We start from the raw sequence: 22,801 nt of genomic DNA on the forward strand, positions 1-22,801 counted from the left end.
GAGGTCATCGAGTCCAGTCCCCTGCCCTCATGGCAGGACCAAATACTGTCTAGACCATCCCAGATAGACATTTATCTAACCTACTCTTAAATATCTCCAGAGATGGAGATTCCACAACCTCCCTAGGCAATTTATTCCAGTGTTTAACTACCCTGACAGTTAGGAACTTTTTCCTAATGTCCAACCTAAATCTCCCTTGCTGCAGTTTAAGTCCATTGCTTCTTGTTCTATCATTGGAGGCTAAGGTGAACAAGTTTTCTCCCTCCTCCTGATGACACCCTTTTAGATACCTGAAAACTGCTACCATGTCCCCTCTCAATCTTCTCTTTTCCAAACGAAACAAACCCAACCCATGGATGGATCGTGGGCTGCTTGTGGAACCCATCTGGTGCCCGTGATCTAGGGCTCCCCTGAATGAGGGGTGATCACAACACTTTACAAATGTGTGTTTATTACAGAACAGCTTAACCCTCCCAGCCTCCCCCCCCACAAGGGGCTCGGGGGCCCAGAGGGGTGCTCAGATGTCCAGAATGCTCAGGTATTCCAGCCAGTCACGCAGGGATGGGGTTTCCTGGGGGGGCTGGAAGGGGAGAGAGAGAGGCAGGTTAGAGGACTTGAGTGGGGGGGGAGGCTGGGTCAACAGATGGGGAAACTGAAGCACAGAAAGAGGGAGGGGCAGCGAGCAAAGGCTAGAATCCAGGAATCCTCTCCTGGGTTCCCCACCAGCTCTGCTGGTGCCCCTCATTCCCGACCCACAGCCCCCTGCTAGCCCAGCCCTGAGCTCCCCCCAAGCTCTGCTGGTACACCTCACTCCTGACCTGCAGCCCCCTGCTAGCCAAGCCCTGAGCTCCCCCCAAGCTCTGCTGGTGCCCCTCACTCCCGACCTGCAGCCCCTGCAACTCTCCCAGATCACTGACCTTCCAGGCCCCCGGGTCCCCAGGGCCACACTGCCCTTGCACTGCTAGCAGTCGGACGCCCCCACCCCCTGGGTATCCCGGCTCCACCACCAGCGTCCAGACGGCGGAAGGCTGCAGGAAGCGGAGCCGGCGCTCCTGGGGCTGCCAGTCAATGGGGAACCTGCAGGGAGGGAGGGGGGAATCAGTGCTGCCCCCTACAAGGTGGAGGCTGGTGGGGTGGGCTAGTGTGGGGGACAGACCTGGTCTGGAGGGCCTGGATCTCAGCCAGGAGTGGGGCCAGCTGACTGTAACTGTGCTGCAGCTCCAGGACGGTGCCCCGGACGTCAGCGCAGGGCGCAGGGGGTGCGAAGAGGGGACTGTGGCTCTGTGGGGCAGAGAGAGAGACAGACACACTGACCACCTGGTCAGATCCAGCCAGTCTGGTCCCTCCAACCCTCTCTGGGTCAGACCAAGCCAGCCTGGTCCCCCATAATCTTCCCTGGGTCAGACCCAGCCAGCTTGGCCCCCAAATCCTCTCCGGGTCCCACCCAGCCAGCCTGGCCCCTAGAACTCTCCCTGGGTCAGACCTAGCCAGCCTCTTCCCCTTGCCCCCAGGCCATTACTCACCCGCACCCTGACGCTCCCATCCTCCGTCCAGCACAAGGTGAGCCTCAGCGGCTGGGCGTTGGGGGTCGCTGCCTGGGGGTCAGAGGTCGTCAGCTGGGGGCCAGGGGTCAGCTCCATGTCAATTCCATCAGCAGAGACAGAGACCAGCCGGACTCCTTGGAGGGTCTCCAAGAGCTGGCAGAGGGCAGAGCTCCTGGGGGGAGAGAGCAGGACACCTGGGTTCCATCCCCGACTCCATGCAGGGGCTGGGGGGAGGTCTAGTGAGTAGAGCAGAGGGGGCTGGGAACCAGGACTCCTGGGTTCTCACCTCTCCACCTTCTCCCTCCAGCCACTGGCGACACACTCCTGGCTCTGGAGCTCCCCCTGCAGCCGGTGCAGTTCCTGGCGCTGAGCCTCCACCCGGCTCCGCAGCAAAGCCACCTGCTCCTCCAGCTGCTGCTGCCGCTCCTCCAGCTGCTCCTGGATTGGGGTGGGGGAGACACAACAGTGAAATGGTTCAGCTGCTGCCATGACCAGTCCCACTGCTCCTCCCATAGCCAACCCCCCAGCCCTTCCTAGAAGAGTCCCAACCACCTCCCCCCACTGATTGGCTCCAAAAAGGTCCTGTGCCCACAGCTGCCCCCCACAGACCCCTGGGTCAGTACCTGCTCCTTCTGCCGTCTTTCCTGGGCATCCTTTGCCTTCTTCTCAGCCTCGTGTCTCTGTGGGGAGAGGGAGGCTGGTGGCAACAGTGGGGTCCTTGCGACCACCTAGGCAGCTAGTGGTAGCAGAGGGATGAAAACCGCAGGACCCCTCCCCCCAGGGGAGTTGGTGCCAATGGTAGAATCCCTGGGGAGCTGGCAGCAAGCGTGGGATGGAAGCCGCAGGGCCCCTCCCCCAGGCCAAGGGGAGCTGGTGGCAGAAGTGGAATCCCTGGAGCCCCCTGGGCAGCTGGTGGCTACAGTGGGATCCCCACATTCACACATACCCAGGACAGAACCATACCTGGGCCTCGTATCGTGCCAGAGCCTCCTTCAGCCGCTGCGCCAGGTACTGGCCCTTCTCCAGCTGGGCCAGCACATGGGGCACTGCCCCCTCGATGGCTTCCACCCGCTGCTGGTAGCCGGCCTTCAGCTCCTTCCACTGCTGCTTGGCTTGCACCATCTCGCTCCCTGGGCCAGGGGGGAAAGAGAGGCTGTGCATCAAACTGATGAGTCCTGGCTCTGAGCCACCATGGCTCTAACCCACTAGCCTCCACTCCTCTCCCAGAGCCGGGCTGAAAACCTAGGAGTCCGGGCTACTCACGGACGGCTGCCTCTGTGGTCTTCTGGTCAAAGGGGGCTGATTCCCTCTGGTCCAAGAATTCCAGCAGGAATTTGACCACGTGGAGCTGGCTGCACATCCACTTCTGCTTCTTCCGTGTGTCCTAGGGAGCCATAGTAGGGGGAAATTACAGCCAGCGCCCCCTGGAGGGGAAAGGCCCCATGTCCCATTGCCCACCCTGAGTCAGCCAGTCACGCCCTGGACAGGATGGGAGCCAGTGCCTCCAACAGGGGACAGGCCCCGTGTTCCATTCCCCACTTGCCTGGGCCAGCCAGACCCCACCCTGGGGCTGGATCAGAGCTGGTGCCCCCTAAAGGCAGAGGCCCGCTGCCCCATCACTCACCACAGCATGCTCCACCAGGACTTTGGCTGGCAGCTCCGCCTCCAGCTCCTCTCGGGTTGGCCCCTCGAAAGCCAGCGCCTCATCCAGCTGGACCAGGAGCCTGCGGGGAGGGACAGGGAGAGGGTCACAGCCATGGAGCGATAGGCCCAGCCTGCGAGGAGCCCCAGCCCCCAATTGGCTGGCCCGACGGCAGAAGCCAAAGATCCTCAGCTGTTGTGCTCCTTTCCAAGCCACTCTGGATGGAAGGATTCCCGTTGCAATTGATTCTGGGGTGGGGACAACATCCAGGAGGCTTCAATGCCTACAGCACCACCAACTTCATCGCCTTGCTTGGACTCCACCAGGCCCTGATCTCTGCCCTAGAGGCAACAATCTGGCCAAATCTCCACCTACGGAGCTCCAGTCCCACAGCTGAGCCCTTTCCACCCATGAGATGAAGAACCAGGGGAGTCATCTTTGCTCTATGCCAGCTTATACCATGGAGACACTGGCCCCCTAAAGGGCCCCTCTCTCTTCTCCCACCCCAGACCTCCTGGGTTCTCCCCCTATCCCTGGAGGGTGACTCGCGCCCACAGCAAGAAAACCTCCAATGAAGTGGCCAACTCTGGCCCCAGTAAGCTACCCTGGGCAATAAACTGCTCTGGCCATCCCACATATCTACTCCCTATATTGTAGCCCAGCTCCAAGAGAATCACGAGCACCGAGGAAGTCTTGGACCTGCCCTGTCTATATACAGTGGCCAACAGTCACCCGGCAGCTTCTCCTTGAGAAGTTCTGGCCATCACAAGGAGTCCAGACTAAAGACATGGCAGTCAGAACTGGCTCTGCTTCCCACTGAAATCCAGGGATGGGAATGTGGCCCTTGGATAGATTTAGAAGGCACAAGGCACTAGACCTGCCTTCTTAACCGGACATAGCTGGCGAAGGAATTCAGGATGAGATCGGGGAGCCAGACATCGAGATATGAGAACTATATTGAGGATTTAAATATTGACTAGAATAGCAGTTATTGAAAAAAAGATATGGACAAGCCAACCCCTACATCGCGCCTACTTCTGATGGAGACCTCCTGATGAAGGGACGAGAAGAGTTTAGTGGCAGACACCCCATAAGCAGGTATCTGCCACCCCAATGTGCCCACTAGACGTCAGACATTCACCTTAATACCGTTTCTCCCATCCACGCACCTGTGGCTGGCAGCCATGTTTAATTTGCTCACCAGACCCGGTTGATGCAGGGTGTTCCAGGTAACTGTAATTGTGGGACCCCAATTGCTACTATCAGTTATTCGAGGCTGGACATTCCCCCAGCGTTTCCAGCAGGTTAACACGGCGAACCTCAGGGTTACGTACACCAAAATCTGGAGGCAGTTTTGCTAATTTGTGGTGTCCTTGTTTCTCCCCCAATACACACAACTAAGTCTTATAATGCTAGGTCACATACTTAAACAGAGAGAAGATGGATGAGGAAATATCTGTTATTGGAACAACTTCTGTTGGTGGGAAAGAGACAATAAAGCCTGAAGAAGAGCTTGAAAGCTTAAATCTCAAACTAATTACCAAGCCTATTTCATTATCTATACATTTATTCCTCAATAATTGCATAACAGCATCTTTAGCACCATTTTGTCATCGTCCTTCGTGACCAAAGAGGACACCAATATCTCGCAGGTGTGGCTGTGGCTAAAAATGGACATTGCCGCTCTCCATGACACCAGGTTTACTGATGAAGAATGGGGTATATGCTCTCCTGGTGAGGTCGCCCAGCCTCAGCGTGGTGACAAGCGGGTGCTGGCTTTGAAATCGGCAACTGCATTGTTCCCAAGTTTGAAAGTCTACCTAAAGGCAGAAGTGACCTCTTATGGGTCTATGGTTACCTTTGAAATGTAAGTACATTACCATGAGCAGCATGTACGTCCCTACCATGAGAAATGCAGATAATGTGGAAAAAAATTATAGTGACTTTGACAAACTCATCATGTCAACGTCAGATAAGCTAATCATCATGGACCTTTAACGCGAATGTTGGAAGTAACAGGGTAATCTGGCAGAACGCCATCGGATACGATGGGACTCAGAAAGAGAATAGCAATGGTCGCACTAATTAGCAATTGCAAATGGCTTTTTCCACCTATCTGACAAAACAAAAACGTCACAAACAAGCCCAAGATCCAAACAGCATCTTATTGACTACATTGTCAATTGTCAGCGAGTTCAACAAGTCACTGTAGTCAAACTGTTGTTAGTAATTCAAGTGGCACAGCACAAGTCGTCCTCTAAACCAGTCAGATGACTCAACATAAAGCGATTTGAGCACAGATTAGTTTCAACATCAGGACAAGTTTTCCAAGATCTGGTCAAGGATGTAAGGTCAACAGAAGTGTCGTCATCTCCTTCAAGCCTGCAACAGATCCAGCGGGTCTAGCCAACAACTGGCCAGTATTAGTCCCCCACAAAGTGCAACTCCAAGCTCATCTAGATCCATCACCATCTGGATTCAAGATGTGGAACTGGAACCGCTTCAACTGTGCCAATATATGATCTATCACTGGATGGAAAACAGATCTCCATTTTCTCATGCTTTCTGCCATGTTAGTCAACTGTGATCTCGCTGTCTCGGCCAGGAAAGGTGGCAGGGTCCAAGAGAACATTCTGAAATGGTCGGAGTCCTTTCTAGAGTGATACTAGGATGGTCAACTTCACTTCGACCAGCAGATCCCTCATGAGTGGAGTCCCATTAAAGGATCAAATCTCTGTTTACTCCTATCAAACAACTGTCAGATGACTCGGACTTAAGCCCCAATTACATGCAGCTAACTAGGCTTGGACAAATTCATTCTTTTATAGATAGTAATGTTTATTTTTAAGCTTTATTCTGCAATTTTTAATCTATTTATGTTTTCACAGTCACACAAAATTTGGGATGGTTGAAACATTTTACTGGTATTTTCACCCATTTAAATTTTCACAGCCACGTGGTTTAATGGGCATCTCAGCCGAGAACAATTTAACAATGGTCTCTAACAAGTTCTCAATTGGCATTTTTTGCCACTCTGTAAATTTCGACACTCATAGGTGGAAATATTTAGTGCCAGTTTGGGTGCATGCAGGCACAACCAACGTTTACCACCATTTACAGATAAATATTTAATTTTCCATGTCTAGAGATGGCACCTAGCTCTACTTATCCTCCACCACATAGGACCAAATCTCCACCGGCTGGATGGCCAAATATTTGGGCAAGAGCAGCCCATGAACGGACGACAACTGGACCTAAGCAGATGTGATGCTGGAGGACCGTGGGGAGGAGTGCGAGGAGTTCCCAGACACCATGCCGTCTCCTCCCGTGGTAGGTTCACGCCCACAGTTGCTCAGTTCGGAGGCTCGTGGCATGGCAACGCTTCCAACATTGACATTGCTGCTCAGCTGGGAGACTCCAGTCCACGCCGGCAGACGACAACCCAGCCTCGGTTACACGATCGGCTCTCGGGTGGAGCACAGCAACGCCGTCGAGCTGGAGCCACCGGCGCAGAACGCGGCAGGGCAGCCACCCCAGCCGCGGCTCCACGCAGAGTCACGCTCAAAGGCTCGAGGCTGATCTTCAAGGTGCTCCAAGGTCAAGGATGGTTGAAATTGCCGGAGTTGGGTCGGGGTCGATGCGATCGGGATGAGACGGGCCCGACGGGCACCCAGGCGACGCGGCGTCCTCAGGAGCCTGCCTCGGACTCATGTCCCTCACCGTGCCCTATGGAGAACGCCAACGACCCCCCAAGGACACCCCATCACCCCCATTGAGAGGGACCCCCCACGCTGGACACCCCATCGCCCCCCCATTGAGAGGGACCCCTCACGCTGGACACCCCATCGCCCCCCCATTGAGAGGGACCCCCCCACGCTGGACACCCCATCGCCCCCCCATTGAGAGGGACCCCTCACGCTGGACACCCCATCGCCCCCCCATTGAGAGGGACCCCCCCACGCTGGACACCCCATCGCCCCCATTGAGAGGGACCCCTCCACGCTGGACACCCCATCGCCCCCATTGAGAGGGACCCCTCCACGCTGGACACCCCATCGCCCCCATTGAGAGGGACCCCTCACGCTGGACACCCCATCACCCCCATTGAGAGGGACCCCCCCACGCTGGACACCCCATCGCCCCCCCCATTGAGAGGGACCCCTCACGCTGGACACCCCATCGCCCCCATTGAGAGGGACCCCTCACGCTGGACACCCCATCGCCCCCATTGAGAGGGACCCCCCCACGCTGGACACCCCATCGCCCTGCCCCCCAGGCACCTCAACTACTCACTCTCGGGCCTGCCCAGCTGCTGCCATCCTGCGACCGATTTGTTGTTCCAGCCACCACCCCGGCTCGCGCCTTTTCCTTCAACGCTGTTGGCCCCGCCCCGGCCACGGAAAGAGCCAATCAGCAGGCGTGTTCCCTCAGGGGAAGGCCCCGCCCGGCCTCCGAAGGAGCCAATCAACAGGCGAGTTCCCTCAGGGGAGGCCCCGCCCAGGCCTCCGAAGGAGCCAATCAGCAGGAGCGTTCCCTCACGGGAAGGCCCCGCCCAGCCTCCGAAAGAGCCAATCAGCAGGCGCGTTCCGTCCCGGAGTCTCAAGGAGCCGGCGACGAGGCAGCCCCCTTGAGAGTGGCCGCCATGTTGGAGGCGGGAGACATGGGGGCGGCCATCTTGAAACGGAGGTAGCAGGGGGCAGCCATCTAGGAACCACGAGAAGGGGGAGTGTCCAGGTGGGGGCGGCCATCTTGGAACCATGGGGGCCGCCATGTTGGCATAGGGCAGGATCCTGAGGCCGCCATCTTAGGAGAGGCAGGAGGCGAGGGGGAGCAACTGGCCAGGTTGGGAGGCTCCAAATTCTCTGAGCGCAGGGGGCGGGGGAGAGGGAGTCAGGACCCGCCCCCGGCCCGGAGAGAACCCAGGAGTCCTGGCTCCCAGCCCCTCCCCCCAGCCCACGGGGAGGGGGAGGGATCCAGGTGAGCCGCAGGTGCCGGCCCCGCCCCCGGCTATAAAGCACCTGCCACCAGGTGCGGGTGGGGGAGGAGCCGCCATGGCCCGGAAGGGCCGATCCCTGAGCGCTAGCAGCCGGGACCCCCCCGCCTGGAGGAGATTCCAGTAAGAGGGGGACAGGCCGCCCCCCCCGGGAACCCAGGATCCTGCGCCGCCCCCTCCCCCCAAGAACCCGGGAGTCCGGGCTCCCCTCCCCCCCCCCGAACCCAGGTGTCCTGGGCCGGCTCCCCCCCCCACCCCGAACCCAGGAGTCCGGGCTCCCCTCCCCCCTCGAGACCCCAGGAGTCCTGGGCCGGCTCCCCCCCGCACCCCGAACCCAGGAGTCCGGGCTCCCCTCCCCCCCCGAGAACCCCAGGAGTCCTGGCTTCCCCCCCCGAGACCCCAGGAGTCCTGGCTCCCCCTCCCCCCCCCCAGGAGTCCTGGGCCGGCTCCCCCCCCCCAAACCCAGGAGGTCCGGGCTCCCCCCCTCTCGAGACCCCAAGAGTCCTGGGCCGGCTCCCCCCCCCAAACCCAGGAGTCCTGGGCCGGCCCCCCCCCCCCCGAACCCAGGAGTCCGGGCTCCCCTCCCCCCTCGAGACCCCAAGAGTCCTGGGCCGGCTGCCCCCCCCCCCGAACCCCGGAGTCCGGGCTCCCCTCCCCCCTCGAGACCTCAAGATCCTGCGCCGCCCCCTCCCCCCAAGAACCCAGGAGTCCGGGCTCCCCTCCCCCCCGAACCCAGGAGTCCTGGGCCGGCTCCCCCCCCCAGGAGTCCTGGCTCCCCGCCCCGAGACCCCAGGAGTCCTGCGCTGGCCCCCCCCTCCACAAACCCAGGAGTCCTGGCTCCCCTCCCCCCTCGAGACCCCAAGAGTCCTGGGCCGGCTCCTCCCCCCACCCCGAACCCAGGAGTCCTGGGCCGGCTCCCCCCCCCCAGGTGTCCTGGCTCCCCTCCCTCGAGACCCCGGGAGTCCTGGGCCGGCTGCCCCCCCCGAACCCAGGAGTCCGGGCTCCCCTCCCCCCTCGAGACCTCAAGATCCTGCGCCGCCCCCTCCCCCCAAGAACCCAGGAGTCCGGGCTCCCCTCCCCCCCGAACCCAGGAGTCCTGGGCCGGCTCCCCCCCCCCAGGAGTCCTGGCTCCCCCCCCCGAGACCCCGGGAGTCCTGGGCCGGCTGCCCCCCCCCCCAGGAGTCCTGGCTCCCCTCCCCCCTCGAGACCCCAAGAGTCCTGGGCCGGCTCCTCCCCCCACCCCGAACCCAGGAGTCCTGGCTCTCCCCTGCCCCCAGACCCCACCCCCGTCCCAGAGCTGGGGAGAGAGCCCAGGCTAAGAGCCCTACCACTGCTGCAGTGCGAGTGGATCCCCTTGGATGGTGCTGGGGATTTTCATGGTGAACAGGAAAGCTGCTGAGGTGCTGTGGGGGTGGCGATGGGGCTGTGCATTGGGGTGGGGTGATGGGGGTGCAATGAGGGCTGTGCATGAGGGGGGGATCATAGGTTCCTCAGCCCTGGAGGGGGGATAGTTCAGTGGTTTGTGCATTGGCCTGCAAAACTCAGGGCTGAGAGTTCAGTCCCTGAGGGGGCCATTTAGGGATCTGGTGCAAAAAAAACTAGTTGGGGATTGGTCCTGCTTTGAGCAGGGGGTTGGACTAGATCCCTGCTGAGGTCCCTTCCAGCCCTGATAGTCTATGACCCGTACAGCGAGACGGGACCGCAGGGGGCACCTAGTCTGACCCCCAACCACGCTGCAGGATTCAAACCATCCCAGAGAAATGGCTCCGGCCTCCGCTTGAAACCCTCCAGCTTCCACGACCTCCCGAGGCCTCGGTTCCATCGTCCTGCTGCTCTTCCCATTCAGAAGTTTTCCCTGAGATTTAATCTCAATCTGCTGTGCTGTAGTTTGACCCCACGGCCTCTGGTCCTGCCGTCTGGGGCAAGAGAGACCCACCCGTCTCCACCTTTTCTGTGGCAGCCTTCTGAGTAGTCAAAGATCGCTCATGTCCCCCCTCAATCTCTTTTCCAAACTGAGCGTTCCTGGTTCCTGTGGCCTTTGCTCACGTGGCTGGTGTCCCACCCCTTTGGTGGGCTTAGTCGCTCGCCTCTGGATCCTACCCAGTGTCTCTACATCCTTTCTGTGCACTGGTGACCGAAACTGGACACCGTCCTCCAGCTGAGGCCTAGGCAGGGCTGAGCAGAGCGGTACCGTCACCTCCTGGGACCTGCAGCCACGCCTCTGTTAATGCAACCGAAAATTGCATGTGCTTTTTTTTCCCCAACAACATCGTGGTGCTGACTCCGGTCAAGGCTGTGAACCACCACAACTCCCAGCTTCCCAGCAGCGCTGCTGTCTGGCCAGTTCTCCCCCGTTCTGTACTGGGGCACCTGGTTTTTCTTCCCCCTTACATTGGTCTTTGCTGAATTTCATTTTGTTGGCTACAGCCAAATTCTCCAGTTTATCAAGATCCCTCTGATTTTTAGCTCTGCCCTCCAAAGTGTTGTGCGCCTCCCCCCCACGTCCTCGCTTTGTGCCATCTGTAAACTGGATCAGTCTGCTCTGTATACCTATCTCCAGGTACTTAATAAAGATGTAAAACACCACCGGATCCAGAACAGATCCCCGTGGATCCTCACTTGAGACCTCCTTCCAATCCGACATCAGTCCATAAACAGTTACTCTTTGTTTGTGGTTACTTACCCAATTCTGTATCCGCTTAATGGTAATTCTTCCAAGGCAGCATTTCTCCAGCTTACTTATATCAGACAGTCATGTGGGACCCTGTCAATTGACTGCGGTTAACGGCAAGTCATTAACACAAAACAAATTAACTAGATTTGAAAAAGTTGCGATTAATCACACTTTTACTCGCACTGTTAAACCAATACCAGAACACCTATTTACATTATCAATATTTCCTGATGCTTTCCCATGTTTTCAAATATATTGATTTCAATTACTACGCAGAGTACAAAGTTTCCCATGCTCACTTTGCAGCAGTAGTTTTGATTACACATAGTTGCACTGTAAAAAAAGATCAACAAGAGAAATAATATTTTTTCCGTTCACCTCAGCCCAGTGCTGTAGGGCAATCTCTTTATCCTGCAGGTGCAACTTACAAGCGTAAAAAAACAGACAAAAAAAATTTGGTACAGAGCTGCACTCAAAACCAAAGCAATCTAAAACTTTAACGCCTGCAAGACCACTCAGTCCTACTTCTCGTTCAGCCAATCGCGAAGACAAACTAGTGTGTTTACACTTCCGGGCGATCATGCTGGCACCGGAAAGTGAGAGAACAGGCGTTCGCCTGGCACAGTTGTAGCCGGCATCGCAAGGTATTTCTGGGCCAGACATACAGGTCACATGTGTGCCCCTTCGTACGTCGACCTGAAGTGAAATTGGGATTTGATTCTTAATAGTGAAATTGAACCCACGATGGAGCACCACTAGGTTGTTTGAATCTCGCGATTCATTGCCATTCTTTTTGTTTTCATCATTTGACAGCCCTGGTCCAAACCCTGGCTGAAGTCCAGGTATAAAAATGTTTAATGTTTAAAATGATCTTCCCAGGTTACGGAAAGCGTTTCTGTACATCTCGGTATGATGCTTCAAGGATCCCAAAGTGGGGTTTGCAAGTCATAAAATACACCTAGTCCATCATCTGCAATATCCCGACTGATGGTTAATCAATTCAACGAGCTAGTGAAAATACTAGCCCCCAGCTTTTGGGGTACATCATTCATCCCAAGTTATATTGAGTGGCTAGAGCAATGGGCGTAGATGGTCCCTCAGTAATGGAGACATTCGGATAGGCGGCCCTTCGGAAAATCTCTACAGAACAGGATTTCAGATGCTTTCCTGACTTTGTGTCTCTTCTGGCCTCCCCGGTGTGGGGTGATGTGTCCCTGCGTCCCCCCTCTCCACCAAACCGGTTCCCCCCTCCTGTCAAAGAAGGAAATCAAGCTGGTGGGGCAGGCTTTGTTCCGGGGCCTGGCTGCTGGCCATCAGCCCCAGACCGGCAGCTCAGCTGCTTTGCAGGTTGCCCTGGTGGCAGCCCAGGGCCCAGTTTGCAGCTTCCCTCTGGTCCTGCTCCAGCCAGGAGTTTGCAAGCAGTGGCTGGGAGATTTCTTCAGCCCCCTGGGGGGCTGGTGCCTGGTGTTGCAGGGAGGGGGCTAGTTGCATGGGGTGCAGAGGGGAGGTGGGCTGGTGAAGGGTGGGGCTGGCTGCATGGGGGGAGGGGGCGGGCTGGTTGCAGGGGGGTAGGGAGACCAGATTTTATAGGGACAGGGCTGATTTGGGTTTTTTTCCTTATATAGGCTCCTATTACCCCCCACCCCATCCCGATTTTTCACACTTGCTGTCTGATCACCCTATGCGGGGGAGGCTGGGCAGGCTGGTGCCTGGATACGGGGTGGCTGGAGACTGGGGGGAGGGGGTGGGGGGACTGGTGCCTGGGTGTAGGGGGGGGCTGGTGCCTGGGGGGAGGGGGTGAGGGGGCTGGTGCCTGGATCCGGGGGGGCTGGTGGCTGGGGGGAGGGGGTGGGGGGGCTGGGTGCAGGGGGGGCTGGTTACAGGGGGCGGGCGGGGGGTGGTGGCTGGGGGGAGAGGGGGGGGGGGCTGATGCCTGGGTGCAGGGGGGGCTGGTGGCTGGGGGGAGGGGGTGAGGGGGCTGGTGCCTGGATACGGGGGGGGGCTGGTGGCTGGGGGGAGGGGGTGGGGGGGCTGGTGCCTGGGTGCAGGGGGGGCTGGTGGCTGGGGGGAGGGGTGGGGGGGCTGGTGCCTGGGTGCAGGGGGGGCTGGTGGCTGGGGGGAGGGGTGGGGGGGCTGGTGCCTGGGTGCAGGGGGGGCTGGTGGCTGGGGGAGGGGTGGGGGGGGCTGGTGCCTGGGTGCAGGGGGGGCTGGTGGCTGGGGGGAGGGGTGAGGGGGCTGGTGCCTGGATACGGGGGGGCTGGTGGCTGGGGGGAGGAGGTGGGGGGGCTGGTTACAGGGGGCGGGCGGGGGGCTGGTGGCTGGGGGAGGGGGTGGGGGGGCTGGTGCCTGGGTGCAGGGGGGGCTGGTGGCTGGGGGGAGGGGTGGGGGGGCTGGTGCCTGGATGCAGGGGGGGCTGGTGGCTGGGGGGAGGGGGTGAGGGGGCTGGTGCCTGGATATGGGGGGGCTGGTGGCTGGGGGGAGGGGGGGGGCTGGTCCCTGGGTGCAGGGGGGGCTGGTGGCTGGGGGGAGGGGGCTGGTGGCTGGGTGCAGGGGGGCTGGTTACAGGGGGGAGGGGGAGGGGGGCTGGTGGCTGGGTGCAGTGGGGAGGGGGCGGGCCGGCTGCGTGCAGGGGGGGCCGCTGCACTATTGGTTGATAACGCCCCCCCCCACACCCAGGCGCATGCGGCTCGGTCCGGGGCGGGCTCCACGGCCGCCTCCGCCCCCAGCCGCTGCCGCTGGCCCCGGGACTGAGGCCGGGACCCGCCCCAGGTACCAACCCCCCCCCCCCCGCGGGTTTGCATCCCAGCGGCCCCTCCCCCGGATTGCATTGGGGGGGCTCGCAGCAGGACCCCCCCCGCCCGGGGGTGGGGGCTGCAGCTCAATCTGCCATGAGCCGCCCCCCCGCTGCTCTCCCTGCACCGCCCCCCCATTAACAACCTGAGCCAACCCATAATACTCCTGCCCCCACCCCTGCGCGCACACCCGCTGCAGCGAGGTCGGGGGGTGCTGTGCCGGGGCTGGCTAGAGCCCCCCGCACTGACTCTGTGCCCCCCTTTGCCCCCCAGGCTCCCCCTGGCCAGCTCCCCCGAGCCGCCGGCCGGGACTGGCATGGCCGCGGTGTGGCAGCAGGTGCTGGCTGTGGACGCGAGGTGAGGCGGGGGGCGGGGGCTCAGTGGGGGCGCTCGCCCCCGCAGTCAAGGGCAGGTGCTGGGGCTCCTGGGGGGCTGGGCAGGGGGCCCTCCCCTGGGGGGTGCTGTGCTGTGCTGGAGCTTACGGGGGGGCTGGGCAGGGGGCTCTCCCTTGTAGGGGGCACTGTGCCCAGGGTCACAGGGGGGCTCTCCCCTGGGGTGCCGTGCTGGGGGTCAGAGGGCGGCTCTCCCCTGGGGGTGCCGTGCCAGGGGTCACAGGGGGGCTCTCCCCTGGGGGTGCCGTGCGGAGGGTCACAGGGGGGCTCTCCCCTGAGGGGGTGCCGTGCGGAGGGTCACAGGGGGGCTCTCCCCTGAGAGGGTGCCATTGCGGGGGTCACAGGGGGGCTCTCACACAGGTACAACGCCTACCGCACACCCGGCTTCCCGCAGTTCCGCACCCAGTACATCCGGCGGCGCAGCCAGCTGCTGCGGGAGAACGCCAAGGCCGGGCACGACCCCGGCGCCCGCAGGCTGTACCTGCGGCTGCGCGCACAGCTCCTGGCGCAGCGCTACGGGCCCCTCTCCGAGCAGAGCAGCTTCCGCGCCTACAGCAACAGCATCGTCCGCAGCAGCCGCACCACACTGGACCGCATGGAGGTATGGGAGAGGCCACACGTAATGTCACACAGGGGTGGCTCAGTCAGTACTGAGATGCAGCAACCTCTGGGGCGGGGCAGTTGGGGAACAGCTGCATATAACGCTGCACGGGCGTGACTTGCCCATGCTGAGATGCAGCCACTTCTGGGGCGTGTCATCCGGGTGACCTGTCCATCTTCCCCTAGGACTTTGAGGATGATGCCCGGGCATTGGGGGCCCGTGGCCATCGCCGCTCCGTCAGCCGTGGCTCCTACCAGCTACAGGCGCAGATGAACCGTGTGGCATACGATGAGCGGTGAGTGACGGGGTGCAGGGAGAGGGGGGCTCCAGGGGCAGTGCCCATGCCTGCACCCCCATGTCTCTCTGGGCCTCTGCCGTGACAACTCCCAGAATCTGCCCTGACGCTGCCTGGCTTCTGCAAACCCCGGCAGCCCTGCCCAGCCAGGTGGCACCGCGGCTCTGGACCTGGGCTCTGCTCCCAGCCGGTGGTGGGGCCACCTGCCTTTGCCGCCCCAGCCAGAGCTGGGCCGGGGGCAGGCGGACTCCTGGGTTCTCTGCACCACCGAGCTCTCCTGGTGATAGCTACAGGGCTCACCCTGGTCTAGCCCCCCCCCCCACACACACACACTAATCGCTACACCCTACTCCTCTCCCAGAGCAGGAGAGAACCCAGGAGTCCTGGCCCCCAGCCCCTTTGCCCTAACCACTAGCCCCCACTCCCGTCCCAGAGCCGGGGAGAGAACCCAGGAGTCCTGGCCCCCAGCCCCTTTGCCCTAACCACTAGCCCCCACTCCCGTCCCAGAGCCGGGGAGAGAACCCAGGAGTCCGGGGTTTGGCACTGGGGAGGTGGAGGAGGGGATCTTTAGCCCTGATGCACAGAGCTATGTCAGGACTCCTGGGTTCTCTCCCTAGCACTGGGAAGAGAGTAGGGTATAGCACGAGGGGGGCAAACTTTTTGACCCGAGGGCCAAATCTGGATGTGGAAATTGTATGGGGGGCCATGAATGCTCCTGAAATTAGGGGTTGGGGTGTGGGAGGGGGTGAGGGCTTAGGAGTGCAGGAGGGTGCTCTGGGTTGGCACTGAGGGGTTCAAGAGCAGGAGGGGGATCAGGGCTGGGGCAGGGGGTTGGGATGCAGGAGGGGGTCAGGGGTGCAGGCTCTGGGAGGCGCTCACCTCAATCAGCTCCCGGAAGCAGTGGCATGTTGCTCCTCCGGCTCCTACACATATGGGCTGCCAGGGGGCTCCACACGCTGCCCCGTCTGCAGGCACCGCCTCTGCAGCTCCCATTGGCTGCGGTTCCCGACCAGGGCGCCGGAGCAGGGTGAGCCCCGGACCCCACTCCTCGGAGGGAGCTCGAGGGCCGGATGTGGCCCCCGGGCTGCAGTTTGCCCACCCCGGTATAGTGGTTAGAGCATGGGGTTTAGGGGGTGGGGTGGGAGCCAGGACTCCTGGGTTCTCAGTGGCGGTTCTGACACCCCCCCCAAGGCCCCCCGGCAGCGTGGTGCCCACGTCGGTGGCAGAGGCCAGCCGGGCCATGGCTGGGGACACGACGCTGAGCGAGAACTACGCCTTCGCTGGCATGTACCACGTCTTCGACCAGCACGTCGACGAGGCCGGTGAGGGGGGAGCTTGTACCCACCCGCCCTTCAGGGCAGGGGTCCCACCAGAGCGAGACGGGGGACCTGCCCATGCAGTGGGAGAGGACTGGAAGTGGGGGACACTGGGTCATGCCATGTGACCAGGGCAGGTGTCTGATTGGGGGGTGATGTGGTGTGAGGAGCAGGGCCTAGAGGATGGCCTGTGTGGGGCAGAAGGGGGGGCGAGCTCCTGGGGGGGGCAGGGCCCCATGGGGGGGCGATAGGGGGCTGGGTGGTGCGCCATGGGAGGGGACCAGGAGGTGACAATGTCCCCGCTACCCCAGTACCCAAGGTGCAGTTTGCCAATGACGACAAGCACCTGCTGGCCTGCTGCTCGCTGGATGGCACCATCTCGGTGTGCCAGCTGGCGCCCGCCCCGCCCGCCGTGCTGCGGGTGCTGCGGGGCCACAGCCGCGGCGTCTCCGACTTCGCCTGGTCCCTCTCCAACGACGTGCTGGTTTCCACCTCGCTGGACAGCACCATGCGCATCTGGGCCGCCGGCGAGGGCAAGTGCATCCGCCAGATCCCCGACCCCGACGGCGCCGAGCTGCTCTGCTGCGTCTTCCAGCCTATGAACAACAACCTCACGGTGGTGAGCGCCTGCCCCCTAACCAATCCCCCAGCCCCCTAACCTGACCCCCAGCTCCCCTCCGGGCCCCCAGCCCGACCCCAACGGCGCCGAGCTGCTCTGCTGCATCTTCCAGCCTATGAACAACAACCTCACCATGGTGAGCCACTGCCCACCCCCCAACCGGCCGCCTAACACGACCCCCAGCTCCCCTCCGGGCCCCCAGCCCGACCCCGACAGCGCCGAGCTGCTCTGCTGCGTCTTCCAGCCCATGATTAACAACCTCACCGTGTTGAGCCCCCGTCTGCCCCCTACCCTGTCCCCCAGACCCCCACTCAGCCCTCTGCCCGGCCCCCAGCCCGACCCCGTCGGCACCGAGCTGCTCTGCTGCATCTTGCAGCCCATCAGCCCCTCCCCGTGGGGAACTGGCTGGGGCCGGGCGGGGGAGAGGGCTGATGGCTGGGAGGCTCCCCCCGCAGGTGGGGAATGGGAAGCACAACCTGCATGTGGTGAACATCTCGACGGGGAAGAAGGTGAAGGGCGGGTCGAGCAAGCTGACGGGCCGGGTGCTGGCGCTCTCCTTCGATGCCCCTGGCCGCCTGCTCTGGGCCGGCGACGACCGCGGCAGCGTCTTCTCCTTCCTCTTCGACATGGCCACGGGTGAGCCATCCCCTGGGGGGGCGGGGGGCTGGGCTCCCCTCGCCCCCCCGCCCTAACCGCTGCCTCTGCCCCCGCCCCACAGGGAAGCTGACCAAGGCCAAGCGGCTGGTGGTGCAGGAGGGCAGCTCCATCACCAGCATCTCGGCCCGCTCCTGGGTCAGCCGGGAGGCCCGCGACCCCTCGCTGCTCATCAACGCCTGCCTCAACAAGCTGCTCCTGTACCGGTGAGGGGCTCTGGGAGGTGCCATGGGGCAGAGCCAGGCCCAAGAGGTCCCCGGGAGAAGGGTGGGGGCGCTCTCTCCTGGCAGTCATGTTCAGGCACCGGGGCATGCCGTGGGGCAGGGCAGGGGGTGCTTTCCCCAGCAGTCAGGGCTGTGTGCCAGGGGTGCCATGGAGAGGGCAAGGGGTGCGTTCCCTAGCAGTCAGGGCCAGGTGCCAGGAGGTCCCCTGGGCAGGGTGGGGGCGCTCTCTCCTGGCAGTCATGTTCAGGCACCAGGGCATGCCGTGGGGCAGAGCAGGGGGTGCTTTCCCCGGCAGTCAGGGCTGGGTGCCGGGGCACGCCGTGGGGAGGGCAGGGGGTGCTTTCCCCGGCAGTCAGGGCTGGGTGCCGGGGCACGCCGTGGGGAGGGCAGGGGGTGCTTTCCCCGGCAGTCAGGGCTGGGTGCCGGGAGGTCCCCTGGTCAGGGTGGGGGCGCTCTCTCCTGGCAGTCACGTTCAGGCACTGGGGCATGCCGTGGGGCAGGGCAGGGGGTGCTTTCCCTGGCAGTCAGGACCAGGTGCCAGGAGGTCCCCTGGTCAGGGTGGGGGCGCTCTCTCCTGGCAGTCACGTTCAGGCACTGGGGCATGCCGTGGGGAGGGCAGGGGGTGCTTTCCCCAGCAGTCAGGGCTGGGTGCCGGGGCACGCCGTGGGGAGGGCAGGGAGTGCTTTCCCTGGCAGTCAGGGCTGGGGAGTGCCATGGGGCAGGGCTGTGCGCCAGAGGGTGTTTTCCCTGGCAGTCACGTTCAGGCACTGGGGCATGCCGTGGGGAGGGCAGGGGGTGCTTTCCCTGGCAGTCAGGACCAGGTGCCAGGAGGTCCCCTGGTCAGGGTGGGGGCGCTCTCTCCTGGCAGTCACGTTCAGGCACTGGGGCATGCCGTGGGGAGGGCAGGGGGTGCTTTCCCCAGCAGTCAGGGCTGGGTGCCTGGGCACGCCGTGGGGAGGGCAGGGAGTGCTTTCCCTGGCAGTCAGGGCTGGGGAGTGCCATGGGGCAGGGCTGTGCGCCAGAGGGTGTTTTCCCTGGCAGTCACGTTCAGGCACTGGGGCATGCCGTGGGGCAGGGCAGGGGGTGCTTTCCCCGGCAGTCAGGGCCAGGTGCCAGGAGGTCCCTGGGCAGGGTGGGGGCGCTCTCTCCTGGCAGTCACGTTCAGGCACTGGGGCATGCCGTGGGGCAGGGCAGGGGGTGCTTTCCCCAGCAGTCAGGGCTGGGTGCCGGGGCACGCCGTGGGGAGGGCAGGGAGTGCTTTCCCTGGCAGTCAGGGCTGGGGAGTGCCATGGGGCAGGGCTGTGCGCCAGAGGGTGTTTTCCCTGGCAGTCACGTTCAGGCACTGGGGCATGCCATGGGGAGGGCACGGGGTGCTTTCCCCGGCAGTCAGGGCCAGGTGCCAGGAGGTCCCCTGGGCAGGGTGGGGGCGCTCTCTCCTGGCAGTCACGTTCAGGCACTGGGGCATGCCGTGGGGTAGGGCAGGGGGTGCTTTCCCCAGCAGTCAGGGCTGGGTGCCGGGGCACGCCGTGGGGAGGGCAGGGAGTGCTTTCCCTGGCAGTCAGGGCTGGGGAGTGCCATGGGGCAGGGCTGTGCGCCAGAGGTTGTTTTCCCTGGCAGTCACGTTCAGGCACTGGGGCATGCCGTGGGGAGGGCAGGGGGTGCTTTCCCTGGCAGTCAGGACCAGGTGCCAGGAGGTCCCCTGGTCAGGGTGGGGGCGCTCTCTCCTGGCAGTCACGTTCAGGCACTGGGGCATGCCGTGGGGAGGGCAGGGGGTGCTTTCCCCAGCAGTCAGGGCTGGGTGCCTGGGCACGCCGTGGGGAGGGCAGGGAGTGCTTTCCCTGGCAGTCAGGGCTGGGGAGTGCCATGGGGCAGGGCTGTGCGCCAGAGGGTGTTTTCCCTGGCAGTCACGTTCAGGCATTGGGGCATGCCGTGGGGCAGGGCAGGGGGTGCTTTCCCCGGCAGTCAGGGCCAGGTGCCAGGAGGTCCCCTGGGCAGGGTGGGGGCGCTCTCTCCTGGCAGTCACGTTCAGGCACTGGGGCATGCCGTGGGGCAGGGCAGGGGGTGCTTTCCCCAGCAGTCAGGGCTGGGTGCCGGGGCACGCCGTGGGGAGGGCAGGGAGTGCTTTCCCTGGCAGTCAGGGCTGGGGAGTGCCATGGGGCAGGGCTGTGCGCCAGAGGGTGTTTTCCCTGGCAGTCACGTTCAGGCACTGGGGCATGCCATGGGGAGGGCACGGGGTGCTTTCCCCGGCAGTCAGGGCCAGGTGCCAGGAGGTCCCCTGGGCAGGGTGGGGGCGCTCTCTCCTGGCAGTCACGTTCAGGCACTGGGGCATGCCGTGGGGTAGGGCAGGGGGTGCTTTCCCCAGCAGTCAGGGCTGGGTGCCGGGGCACGCCGTGGGGAGGGCAGGGAGTGCTTTCCCTGGCAGTCAGGGCTGGGGAGTGCCATGGGGCAGGGCTGTGCGCCAGAGGGTGTTTTCCCTGGCAGTCACGTTCAGGCACTGGGGCATGCCATGGGGAGGGCAGGGGGTGCTTTCCCCGGCAGTCAGGGCCAGGTGCCAGGAGGTCCCCTGGGCAGGGTGGGGGCGCTCTCTCCTGGCAGTCACGTTCAGGCACTGGGGCATGCCGTGGGGCAGGGCAGGGGGTGCTTTCCCCAGCAGTCAGGGCTGGGTGCCGGGGCACGCCGTGGGGAGGGCAGGGAGTGCTTTCCCTGGCAGTCAGGGCTGGGGAGTGCCATGGGGCAGGGCTGTGTGCCAGAGGGTGTTTTCCCTGGCAGTCACGTTCAGGCACTGGGGCATGCCATGGGGAGGGCAGGGGGTGCTTTCCCCGGCAGTCAGGGCCAGGTGCCAGGAGGTCCCCTGGTCAGGGTGGGGGCGCTCTCTCCTGGCAGTCACGTTCAGGCACTGGGGCATGCCGTGGGGCAGGGCAGGGGGTGCTTTCCCCAGCAGTCAGGGCTGGGTGCCGGGGCACGCCGTGGGGAGGGCAGGGAGTGCTTTCCCTGGCAGTCAGGGCTGGGGAGTGCCATGGGGCAGGGCTGTGCGCCAGAGGGTGTTTTCCCTGGCAGTCACGTTCAGGCACTGGGGCATGCCGTGGGGCAGGGCAGGGGGTGCTTTCCCTGGCAGTCAGGGCTGGGTGCCGGGGCACGCCGTGGGGAGGGCAGGGAATGCTTTCCCTGGCAGTCAGGGCTGGGGAGTGCCATGGGGCAGGGCTGTGTGCCAGAGGGTGCTTTCCCTGGCCATCAGGGCTGGGTGCCCATGGGTGGGGCAGGGAGGCTCAGTTGAGGGGCCTGCCCCAACTCACGCCTGCTTTGCCCACAGGGTGGTGGACAATGAGGGGACCCTGCAGCTGAAGAGGAGTTTCCAGATCCAGCAGGGCTCCCACCCTGTGCGCAGCATCTTCTGCCCACTCATGTCCTTCCGCCAGGGGGCCTGCGTGGGTAAGAGCCCCCCCCACACCAGCAGGGGCCCATGGGGCAGCCCCCTCTGCTTGGTCCCCGGCCCCTCACCCCCACAATCCCCTGGGGCGCCAGAGTCAGCCCATGGTTTCTCAAGCTTGCTGCTCCGCTCCCTCCCAGAATCCTCTGAGGTGGGGTTGGGTGGCTCAGCCCCCCCCCAGAAGCCCAGGCTCTGCTCCTCCATGGGGTTCCTGGGGCAGGCTCCTCCCCGCAGAGGCCCCACCCTTGACTCCACCCCAAAGGGATCTGCCTGCCAAGGCCCTGCCCCACCCTGGGGTTCTCAGGGCTGGGGCCCCCACCTCTGCCCCTCGGGTTCCAAGCCCCACCCCTGACTCCGCCCCCTTGCAGTGACAGGCAGCGAGGACATGTGCGTCTACTTCTTCGACGTGGAGCGCGCCAGCCGGGCCATCGTGAACAAACTGCAGGGGCACAGCGCCGCCGTGCTGGGCGTCAGCTTCAACTGCGACGAGAGCCTGCTGGCCTCCAGCGACGCCAAGGGCATGGTCATCGTCTGGCGCCGCGAGCAGAAATAGGGCTCCCGGCCCACCACCCCGCTCCCCTTGGAGCCGGGCTCTCTGGCCCTGGCGGCTGAGGGGCCTGGGTGCCCTCTGACCCCATGTAACCCTTTGTGGTCCTTGCCCCCCCGCCGTGTCTTCTCCCTGGGGGTGGGGCCCCCCGTGCTTCACTCGCTTCCTCCCTCCTGTGAGCCAGGATGCCTGGGTTCTCTTGCTGGCTCTGGCTGTGGGGAAGTCTCAGGCTGCTGGTGTGACTGGGGCAGGACCCAGAGCTGCTGGCCCCTCTGCTGGCAAGGGGTTACATTATTTCCCGGGGGGGAATATTACAGGGGCAGGTTGACCTACAGCCCTGCTTGACGCTGCTGGCTCTGCCCAGATCCCTGGGGTGGGGGGCTCTGTGCATGCCCCCCCACACAAACACCCAGCCGTAGTCACAGACAGAGGCAGCCTCTCGCAGTCGGTTCCCTGGGGCTGCCCTCACTCCCCTGGGGCACACTGCTGGCAGGTCCCTTTGGGTCACGGCTCCCACGGAGCCTCCAGCCTAGACAGCAGGACACCTGGGTTCCGTGCCTGGGTCTAAGTCCCTGTGCCTCAGTTTCCCCATCAGTAGTAGAGGGCAAACGATACTAACAGGATGTGAGAGCCGCTGCTGGAAAGCGCTAGCAGAGGCTAAGCATTATTAGAGGCTCCTTCCTCTGCCTTGGTGACTGATGCCTTCTGCTGTCCCCAGCCCCCAGGAGGCCAGGTTCTCGGAGGGGTGGATTTAGGCAGCTGAGGTTCCTGCCCTGACCTGTGCCAGCAGTGCTGATGCCAGCACGGGAGGGAGGGCCGGGGCTGGGCATATCTGGGGGGCCCTGCCTCACCTTCCACACAAATAACATCTGGGGTCTGGACCAGTCCCCAAACTGAGAGTGTAAAAGGACAGTTTGCCCAGCACTGAGATGCAACCACCTCTGGGGCAGGGCAGCGAGGGAACAGCTGTGTATAACGCATCATGGGGCAGCTTGCCCAGCACTGACAATGCAGCAACCACTGGGATGGGACACCTGGGGAACAGCCACACAACAAAACTGTTGGCCAGTTTAGGACAGGA

At 62.9% G+C, this 22,801-nt stretch overlaps 2 protein-coding genes across 9 annotated transcripts; one reads left to right on the forward strand and one right to left on the reverse strand.

Moving 5' to 3' along the window:
• Window positions 1-434: 434 nt before the first annotated feature.
• Window positions 435-7,817, reverse strand: ZWINT (ZW10 interacting kinetochore protein). 4 transcript variants are annotated; one of them, XM_030547345.1, is made up of 11 exons: window positions 7,480-7,817; window positions 4,388-6,912; window positions 3,169-3,268; window positions 2,808-2,928; window positions 2,508-2,674; window positions 2,168-2,224; window positions 1,831-1,982; window positions 1,524-1,716; window positions 1,157-1,281; window positions 918-1,077; window positions 435-580 (listed from the first exon to the last, which is right to left on the reverse strand). In XM_030547345.1, exons 4-11 carry the CDS (start codon window positions 2,902-2,904, stop codon window positions 518-520), a joined length of 1,014 nt encoding a protein of 337 aa, XP_030403205.1. In that variant the 5' UTR covers window positions 2,905-2,928; window positions 3,169-3,268; window positions 4,388-6,912; window positions 7,480-7,817; the 3' UTR covers window positions 435-517. The 4 variants fall into 4 exon arrangements, with proteins under 4 accessions (XP_030403205.1, XP_030403204.1, XP_030403202.1 ...); XM_030547344.1 differs by having other exon boundaries at window positions 4,356-6,912; XM_030547342.1 differs by lacking the exon at window positions 4,388-6,912.
• A 155-nt stretch (window positions 7,818-7,972) lies between these two features.
• WDR13 (WD repeat domain 13) lies at window positions 7,973-21,744 on the forward strand. Of its 5 annotated transcripts, none has more exons than XM_030547308.1 (10): window positions 7,973-8,028; window positions 13,919-14,002; window positions 14,398-14,638; window positions 14,824-14,933; window positions 16,125-16,255; window positions 16,561-16,868; window positions 17,324-17,504; window positions 17,587-17,728; window positions 21,057-21,175; window positions 21,542-21,744. In XM_030547308.1, exons 2-10 carry the CDS (start codon window positions 13,962-13,964, stop codon window positions 21,724-21,726), a joined length of 1,458 nt encoding a protein of 485 aa, XP_030403168.1. In that variant the 5' UTR covers window positions 7,973-8,028; window positions 13,919-13,961; the 3' UTR covers window positions 21,727-21,744. The 5 variants fall into 5 exon arrangements, with proteins under 5 accessions (XP_030403168.1, XP_030403167.1, XP_030403171.1 ...); XM_030547307.1 differs by having other exon boundaries at window positions 7,978-8,302; XM_030547311.1 differs by having other exon boundaries at window positions 7,978-8,163.
• Window positions 21,745-22,801: the final 1,057 nt, after the last annotated feature.

This window comes from Gopherus evgoodei, unplaced genomic scaffold (genome assembly GCF_007399415.2).
Source record: "Gopherus evgoodei ecotype Sinaloan lineage unplaced genomic scaffold, rGopEvg1_v1.p scaffold_57_arrow_ctg1, whole genome shotgun sequence".
Lineage (NCBI taxonomy): Eukaryota > Metazoa > Chordata > Testudines > Testudinidae > Gopherus > Gopherus evgoodei.